The following is a 9,793-nucleotide window of genomic DNA, read 5'->3' on the forward strand; positions in this document are numbered from 1 at the left end:
TTTGTTGTTGCTTTTCTGCTCGAATGCTATTTACTCTCATTCATCTCCATTCACATTCTTCACCTGTTCCCAGCCTTCATTTGACCAGCTTTAAATAAGGGCATGGTGGCAAATCTTGACTTTTCTACCCCACCCCACCTCAGACTTACATTGCAGTCCATATATGTTCATTCTCTCCTTCTTAGAACACTGTAAGCAAGGCCCAGAATTTAAGGATGGGACTGATATCCTGCTTTTCAATCCCAGGAAAATATCTGAATTTACATTTATTTCCTTTTAAATCAACTAACTCACAAAAGCAAGAGCCATTCTGCAGTTCATATACATAGACTAAAATCTGAATATGAGTGCTTTATGTGTTATATCTGTAAGTAAGTCACTTTCATATTCACAGTTTCACTGAATCCTCACTGCTCACTACAGAGTGGTATCACCTTCATTGCACAGATGGTTAATCTGAGGCTCAAGAGAGTCCAGGTAATTTGTTTAAAATGACAAAGCTAGGAAGTAGATCAGACTGGATTTTAATCTTGTTGATTTGGGTCTAAACACAGTTTTCTTTTCTCTCCACTACACTACTGTTATATCCAAGGCAGTAGTTTCTTAAACATTTGGGGATCAAAGATTCCTTTGATAATATAGAGAAAGTTACCTCTTTCCACAAAGGAAAAGAAAATGATGAAACATTAAAAATGTGGGCACATAAATCTCTTGAGATCTATCCATGGATCTTACAGAGTTTTAATAATTAAGGAATGTTAATTCTTAAATGTCTTAAATGTTTAAGGAATGAGTACAACCATTCATGAATCTGTTGCTATATATGTCTTATTTTCACCCCAGAAATCCTTCAACTTCTCTTTATTGTAAATGTCAGGCCCTAAATTATCCATCCAGTGCTCTACAAGCATTCCATTCACTGTATAAACCCACAGTAAGTTTACTCAAGGGAGCTTCAGAAATTATAGAAATGCCCATAATAAAAATATTGATAAAGTACTGTTTAGCTAAAGAACTGTGGGTATACATTAGGAAGAGAAGATTCAGGCTATCCCAGGCAAGATGGAACATTATTGGTTTCCATGGTCTTAGAGGAAGTTATAGGGAAGCAGTTTCAACTTGCACAATGTTCAAAGACAAAATGAACTGTCCTGATAGACAGTGAGTTTCCTATCACCAGAGCAAACAAGTAGATGTTTGCTATATAGTATTTCTTATGAGAAAGTCATTAAAATTCATCTTTTAAGATTCTTTCCAACTATTGATATAAAATTCACACTCTATGATCATATATTGTTATATTTTATAACATACATATAGAATTTATATATATTTATATAAAGTAATTTTACAAAATATATTCTATTTTATAATCTCCAAGTCATATTATAGGTATCCAATAAAGTCAAACTTCTCTCTGGGATCCAGTTTTCCCATCTATAAAATAATGGCTTTTGCTCTAAATGATCTCCAAGTTTATTTCTGACATTCAACAATTCCATGACTGTCTAGTGTACAGGAGAATGAAATGTGATGAAACAGATCCAGGCCTGGAGCACAAATCTGGGGCTCAATCAGGAGAGAGAGAATAAACCTGAATGATGCCTACTGGAAAATAGATGAATGCAGATCCCGGCCCCTACCCCTAATTTCAGTTCTGGTTTGATGCCCAAATGTCATATTGATCCTTGGTTGTGTTTTGTCTTTTTTTTTCATTATAACTTTGAGTTTTCCCATCTTTGAAACTTCCTCTTCTGTTTTAGAATACGCCAAACTAATACACGCATACGCAGTGAAGGAAGGTGTGAGGAGAAGAGCAACCCAGAAACAACACCTCTCAGCATGCCAGCATCTGTAAGTACACCGGTGTTCATGATTACAGCGTCAGAGCCAGGTGGTTCTGCTTCTGTTCTCTTGAACTGAGTGATGGACAGTTCTCTGGCCAGGGAAATGATACTAGGTTAGATAACCCCAGAATTGGTCAAATCTTCATTGTGAAGATAAGTGATTACTGAAATATGTGGGAATAAAAATATAGTAGTTAACATTTTTAAATGTTTACAGTTTACTGGGATCAATGACAGACTGTTTATGAGCAATGTACATAATGTAACACTTCTGCAGAGTTGATTTTATTTTCTGTGATCTGCAATACAAAGATGAGACAGAGACCAAGCGAGGTCAGATACTGAAAGAAGTGGACTTAAGCCTTATATCCTCGTATCAATACTTTGCATTAAGCTGTTTACCAACATGAAAAGTTGCCTTTTTCATTTAAATCCCTACAAGGATGTTATGACACACATTACAGTACTTTCACCTTATCTGAGGTTTTGCTTTCCATGGTTCTAGTTACCCAAGGTCCAAAAATACTAAATGGAAAATTCCAAAAATAAACAACTCACAAGTTTTAAATTGTGTGCTGTTCTGAGTAGCATGATGAGATCCTGTACCGTCCTGCTCCATCTCACCCAGGAGGTAAATCTTCCCTTTTTCCAGCATAGCCCACCTCTTAGTCACTTACTAGCCATCTAGGTTATCAGATCAACTGTCCTGACATCACAGTCTTTTGTTCAAATAACCCTTATTTGAAGGAATAATGCCCCCAGGGTGCAAGAGTAGTGACACTGGCAATTGTTATATGCCAAAGAAAAGCCAAAAAGTTCTTCCTCTATGTGCAAAGTAAAAGTTATCACCTTAATAAGGGGGAAAAAAATATTGTGTGCTGAGGTGCTCAGACCTTTGGTAAGAATGAATTTTCTATCCACGAAATTGTGAAGAAGGAAAAAGAAATTTATGTTAGTTTTGCTGCTCCACCTCAAAGTGTACAAGTTACAGCCACATTGTGTGATAAGTGCTTAGTTAAGATGGAAAAGGCATTAGATTTGTGGATGGAAGACAAATAGAAAATGTGTTCTGACTGGTGGCAAGGTGCTGGGCCAGAAAGCATCAAGCCTCTACCAAGACTTCAGCAAGGGGTGCCGTGAAATTAGTGACACCAAGCCATTTACTACAAGTAAAGTATGGTTACACAGATTCAGGAATAGATTTGGACTGAAAAATACAAAAATTACTGGAGTGGCTGCGTCTGCCAGTGAAGAAGCTGCTGCCACATTTCTGACAGAGTTGAAAAGGTTGATTAAAGAGAAAGGATGTCATACAAAACAAGTCTTCAATTACAATGAGGCTCCTCTGAAAGAAGATACCCAACAGAACCTGCATTCATAAAAGTGCAAAGGAGGCACCAAGGCATAAAACATGGAAAGCCAGATTAACTCTGGTACATACCACAGGGCATATGATTAAGCCAGGCATAGTATATACAGAGTGAAGAACCCACTTGCTCTCAAAAACAAAAATTATCTGCCTGTGTTCTGATACCATAATCAGAAAGCATGGGTGATAGCCATCTTGTTTATGGAATGATACCACCAATGCTTCAACCCAGAAGTGAAAAAATACTTGGAAGAGGAAGGCTTGGAATTTAAAGTCCTACTAATAACAGACAATGCACCTGGCCATCCTGAATCTATTTGCTATGAAAATGAAAATTTCAAGGTTGTATTTTTGCTTCTATATATAACCTCATGACTTCAGCCCCTGACCAGGGCATCATTCAATTTGTCAAGGTCACATACACCTGCCTGGTATTTGATTACATCTGATCAGCAATTGATGCAGACCCTAATGTGGACAAAATGCACTGCTGGAAATCATTCACTATTGTTGACACAATAACATTCCTCGAAGCTGCAATGGATAAATTAGACCTAGAAACTGTAAATGCCTGCTGGAAAAATTTATGAAGTCATGATTGATTTTAAAGGCTTCCTGGGGATCAATGGAGAAGTTAGGAAAATCATTCACAGGGCAAGACAAGTTGATGGAGAAGGATATTCTGACATGCTTAATGAAGTGGAAGAACATATTGAAGGCCACTGAGAAGTGTTAAAGACTGAGGAATTGGAAGAACTTATTGAGTCATCTACAGAGGGAGAGGAAGATGAAGAAATTGAAGCAGAACCAGCAATGTGAACATTACCAAAATTTGCCAAAGTGTTTCAAATTGCACAGATATTAAAGGAAAAAATTATGGAATACGATCCTTGGATGGAACACAGCATTAAACTTACCCGTATGATCACCAAAGGATTACAACCTTTGCAGCAACACTTTGATGAGTTAGAAAAAAAGAGTGACACCTTCCGATTACAATGTCCTTCCAAAAGTTTTTGGCAAAAAAAACCTTAAGCTATCAAAGATTCCCAACCATTGACATTATCTGCTCCTGTCATCCAGCCATCAACATCGTCATAGTTTGATGGGTTACCTGAAGCAGATGATCCTCCTTGTGACCTATTCAGAAGGTCAATGGTAGCCTAATGCTGTGTCACAGTACCTATGTCATTCACCTCAATCTCATCACATAGGCACTGTATTATCTCATATCACCACAAGAAGAAGGGGTGAGTACAGTGCAATAAGACATTTTAGAGAGAGAGAGAGAGAGAAGGACCACATTCACATAACTTGATAATTGTTCTATTTTATTATTGTTGTTGTTAATCTCTAACTGTGCCTAATTTATAAATTAAACTTTATCAGAGGTATGTATGTATAGGAAAAAAACATAGTATATATGGGGTTGGGTGCTATCTGTGGTTTCAGGCATCCACTGGGGATCTTGGAACATATATCCCGAGGGTAAGGAAGACCAATGTGTTGAGTTTAACGTTCTCCCTGGTGATGGCATTTGAGGAATCTCTTTCTCAGGCAAGATGATATGTGACCTGGGGAAAAAACTAGGAATTTTCAAATAAGAGAAAACTTTTTGTCACCAGATAAATATGGGTTCAGAGTTTTTGATGTTTTTCATATGCGAGACCTTTGGCAAATCACATAAATACGTAAACCAAAGCTCTCACTGAGTTATTGAAAATATTTAATAAATACTTTTAAGCATTTGGCCCAGTGTTTAAAAAGCAATGGCATTTATTATTATTATCAGGCCTAGGAGCCTAAAGTATGAATGTAGAGAAACAGACCCCGGCACAATGCTTATTTCTTTTAAATAATAAATTTATATTTGGTATTAAAATATACTTATCTTTAATAAAACAATATTTTAATAAGTTAAGATTTGATAGCTAGTTATTATTATTCACAACTGTTTTTACTCTATTCCACTGGCACAGAAAGCTTTGGCAATAATGGAATTAAAAACAATTCTGCCAGACTTGAGGATCTTAAGCAATACTAGATGAGACCATATTCAAAAGATCAGCGAGCCTTGATATGGGAAAGTGGAAAAACAAGAGCTATAAGCTAGGTGTTTCTGGTTGCACACTGGCAGCTGGAACGCAGGGTAGGAGGCAGGGTACTGGAATGAAGTCAGGAGACCTTCACTGTTTTCTCATGTGGGTTAAAAAAGTCATTTACTCTGGGCATTACACATATATAAAGAGAGGTTTTAAACTTTTGCTCTAGTCCCTATGTTGTGTTGGCTATCTTCTTATCTTATTAGATATAAACTGTTAGTGGTCTGCTTCTCATTTTATTGCCAGAATATCCTGTCTCCCCATCTTAAAAACATACCTGGTCACATACATCTCAAACAGGGAGGTAAAAATAATCTTTATGCAAGTCTTATAGACCACACCTTAGACTATGCCTTGCTGTAATCTCATGTAGACAACATGATGCAAACTACTTTATGAGGAATTTGCCATAGAATAATATTAATAAGATGTATTTATTCAAATAATGAAGCATCTTGCCAGAGCTAAGAACAAAAGGTTTTGCAAGTTCCTTCCTTTCATTTTGGGGTGTTTTTTTTCTCGCTAGAGTTATATAACAGGCATTAGTAATGACAGGAATTATTTATGGTTTTATCTGATGGAACAAATCATTAGAGCAAGAGGTGTCCTGGGCATGGGTTCAATTCCTGCTGTATGATTCTACTATGTGATATTGGATACCCCAAGGTGATATGGGTGGGTCATGGCTCAGGACTGCTCTGATAACCATTATGGGTGTAAATCCTGGAGGCTGGAAACTATTGCATAAAACTTGTTCCTCTGTAGAAGATTCTCTAAGAGAGTCTGGAATCTCAAGAATGAATAAAAGGCCTGGCAGTCACAACTTTCCTGGAAAAATAGACTGAAAATCCTACTTTTACTTCCTATTCTACGAGGTACTTTTCATTATACAGTAACTACTAAGATTAATTTAATATAGAGCTTTATCTGCTCTTTCCTTCTGCATCCTCACAGTAAATCTGTATTTAGGGCAGGGATCGTTATCTTTCCCATTTTACAGAAAATCAGCCTGGGAGAAATCCTGCAATTTACCAAAGTTAATCAGCATTTGTTTGGAGTCCACTGTAGCCCTGACTTCATTTCTTGTGCTCTGCCACCATCCTTTAGTTGTCAGGAGATTCTGAAAACCAAGGGCTCTAGAAAAGGCATTATCTCAATTAAATAAAGATTAGCTACACTGGAAGGAAATTCCTATGTTAAGAAAAATACCAGTACTATTTTCTGAGATGAATAAATGACTATTCTCAATTCCATGACAAAGATTTTCCAGGATTCAACAAGACCATAGCTTGCCAACTCAAATCAAAGGAAGCCTGATGGGGTTAATGTGAGAACTAAAATGGAGGTTTGAGTTTGGAATAATAATGCTGCTAGTGTTCCAGGTAGTACCAGCAGACAAGATGCAGTTACCTTTTTAAAAAATTTAAACGTTGATTTAATGTTTTAAATTTTGATTTCAAGGATATACAACTACATGGATGAGTCAGGCAGGAAGACAGCTGATTAAAATCTCATGGCCTAAAACAAACTATAATAGTAAAGCATTAATTGTTAGAGGAATTAGACTTAAGTCCTGACCAAATGTGACATCTTGGCAAGTCAGTGAACTTCTCTGAAGTTTAATTTATTCCTTTGTGAAAAGATGTGAATGACACCTTCCTTTTTTCATTACCATGACGGTCTCATGTAATCAAGAGCAGAGTTCATTTTTGTATCCACCTCAACAGGTAGTATATACTAGATACTCAATAAATACTCACTGAATCAGCTGAATAAAATGTGAAAGTGATTTGAAATTGTGCATTCTTAGCAGAATGCAGGAATCTATGGATTTCTTTGACTATGTTATTACCATCATAAATGTATAGCCTGCATTTCTACAATGTCTTTGAGTTTCTAACATCTAACCTACCCATCTTCTCTTGTAGGTCAAATGATGAAAGAGTTGGTGAAAGCCATGAGGGAAAATGTGTATTCCAATTCTGAATTGCCTACCTTCACCATCTGTATATACAAAGAATTCTTCAGAGCTCGTCTTATTTACTATAGAAGACAATACAGAACTGTTGGGGGAATGGACTCACTGACTTTCAGTCTTTTCCATCTCTTTCCTCCTAGATTCTGTGATCTGAGGGCACAGAGACATCTTCACCCAGTCTGTGCTGTGGAAACCTCCTGATCACAATGCTGTCTGTCCAACTGCTTGTTCAATAAAAGTAAACCCCGCAGAACGCCATTTCTGGGATTTCTTTGTCACTGCCTGGAAAATAGAAACTTGTTTTTGCAGAAGCTGAATGAACTCTACCTTTTTGTTTTTCTAAGCCTATAGGTGGATGGAGAATGCTTTCTTCAAATTCAAGTTGCTCTCACGGCTGGGAAGGAATGTCTAGAAGAGAGGTGGGGATGTAGGGGTTCCCAGGCAGCCAACAGCTATATAAAGCCAAACCAGATATGAATCAATAATTCATAATTTCCTCTATCAGGGCCTTGGACCCATACGTAGTCTGGGGGAAGACCAAGGCAACAAGAGTTACCAAGCCCCATGTCAAGTGCTCAAGAGCTACATGTATTATAGCTAGAGGCTACTAAACTAGACAACGACCTAATACACATGAGAAACCCACCAGAGAATATAAGCACTAGATAGCGGTGGGATGGAACACGTATAAGCTCCTGCCTCAATGCTGAAACACTCTCATGCTCAGAGCCTTGCTACCGGTGTCCTGTGACAGTATCTAGTTACATTGTTCACTTGCAGATTCCAGGCTAATGCTGAACACACTGTAGATGGAGGAAGCTGTGGGGAATCCACCATGCTTCTAGTTGTTCTCAGCTCTAGAACTGTGCTGGGAATGGCAGGCCTACTTGGATTTGGGGAGTTAATTTTGTATTGATTCCTCTGCCCTTTTTCTTTTAGATAAGTTGCCCATTATAGTAGGATTTTATGATCTTTGTCCTCTTTAACTGAGTGAAGATAAATCATTCCCTATGGTGGTTTTTTTTTCTTTTTATGTTATCATTAAGAAAAAAGAAAGAAGACTTATAAATCATTTTTCAAGCAGGAAAACACAGAGCCATTTCAGAAAAAAAAAAAAAAGAGAAAACAATGTTGCTATTTTCTTTGGTAATTCCAGGACATACAGAATGGGTTTACAGATACTATAACATCTGAGATTGTATCTCCTTCCTGGTTATTTCTAGGAAGTTCAGAAATACCATTTTCCTGGCCAAGACATATGATTTTTGAGAAGTAGTCACTTTATGTCATTTTGAATATTTTACTGAGATAACAACAACAAACCCCCTGTCCTGCCTTCCTCATTATTATTTTGATTATGATTATCAGGTAATATGCACAGAAGACTATGTTCTCTCACACTCAAGACTTAAGCAACCCTTGATAATAATTCTGAGCACCAGGGAGAAAGTGTGGCTCAGGGATATGGTGAGGTGAAGGATAGGGTGGTCTAGAACGGGATGAGACACAGGAATGGAGAAAATTCCAGGGACCCAGTCAAAGTCAAGGGTAAAGTGGGGGACAGAGGTCAGGGATGAAATGAGAACCAAGGAAAATAAAGCAGGGAATGGACTGAGGCTCTGGGATTGGGGTTAAGAGTGTGAATGTGTTGAACACATTACTTGAGATTAAAAAAAAAAAACAACTGAAAGTTGTTTATTTTGGAGACACAATCTGGAGGCAAATATAAAATGTCATCTGTGTCAAAATGGTCACAACAAAATAGCTTTATTAACTATCAAGTAAACTGACTTTTGAGTTGCTTCCTGAGTTATATCTTGACATCCAAATGGGAGGTAAATGAAAACCAGACCCATCTTACTGATGTTTCACAAACCAGCCCTAAAATTCTAAACCGGGAAGTGACAAATGATCCTGAGATGGACCTAAAGAAGGCCAGACTATTTCTATCACCTCTTCCTGGTCACTACCACAGACTTATGCATTTCTCTATAACTATACTTCAGATATGTGGGTTTTCATAGAAGTACCACTGTCAAACTCCTTATTTTTTCATGTCAGGAACTCACCTGAAGTCTCCCTCTCTCTCTCAAGGCTTCAGAAACAAGCACAGAGAGCACTTGTATAGACTACAGGTCAGAAAACTTTTTCACTAAAGAGCCAGATAGACTTTGTGGGATAAACAACCTCTGTCACAACCACTCAATGTGCTGTTGTGTTAATATAATGAATTTACATTATGTAAATTCATATGCATAGCTATGTTCCAATAAAACTGTATTTATAAAAACAGGTGGTGGGCCAAGTTTGACCTGTAGGCTGTAACTCTTATAGTTAAGAATCTGTCTCTTTAGCTACATGTAAATCAATGAAATTAGAACATTCCCTCACACCATACACAAAAATAAACTCACAAAGACATGACACCATAAAACTCCTAGAGGAGAACATAGGCAAAACATTTTCTGACATAAATCGTAGAAATAGTTTCTTAGAT

At 37.3% G+C, this 9,793-nt stretch overlaps 1 protein-coding gene across 8 annotated transcripts in view; it reads left to right on the forward strand.

Moving 5' to 3' along the window:
• SPINK5 (serine peptidase inhibitor Kazal type 5) overlaps nt 1–7,554 on the forward strand; it is a 71,556-nt gene extending 64,002 nt beyond the window's left edge. For 7 of the 8 annotated variants that reach the window (XR_004024003.2, XR_004024004.2, XR_016392793.1 and 4 more), the window contains 3 exons: nt 1,764–1,854; nt 6,084–6,193; nt 7,247–7,554. Coding sequence is in view for 1 of the 8 variants with exons in the window: in XM_022590034.3 (XP_022445742.1) it covers nt 1,764–1,854; nt 7,247–7,255 (100 nt within the window). In the remaining 7 variants the exon portion in view is untranslated. The remainder of the gene's footprint in view (nt 1–1,763; nt 1,855–6,083; nt 6,194–7,246) is intronic. The other variant, XM_022590034.3, reaches the window with a different exon arrangement.
• Nucleotides 7,555–9,793: the final 2,239 nt, after the last annotated feature.

Source organism: Delphinapterus leucas, chromosome 3 (assembly GCF_059928025.1).
Source record: "Delphinapterus leucas isolate spDelLeu-1000000601 "Yukka" chromosome 3, BTC_Dleu_Yukka2, whole genome shotgun sequence".
In the NCBI taxonomy this organism is placed as follows: Eukaryota; Metazoa; Chordata; class Mammalia; order Artiodactyla; family Monodontidae; genus Delphinapterus; species Delphinapterus leucas.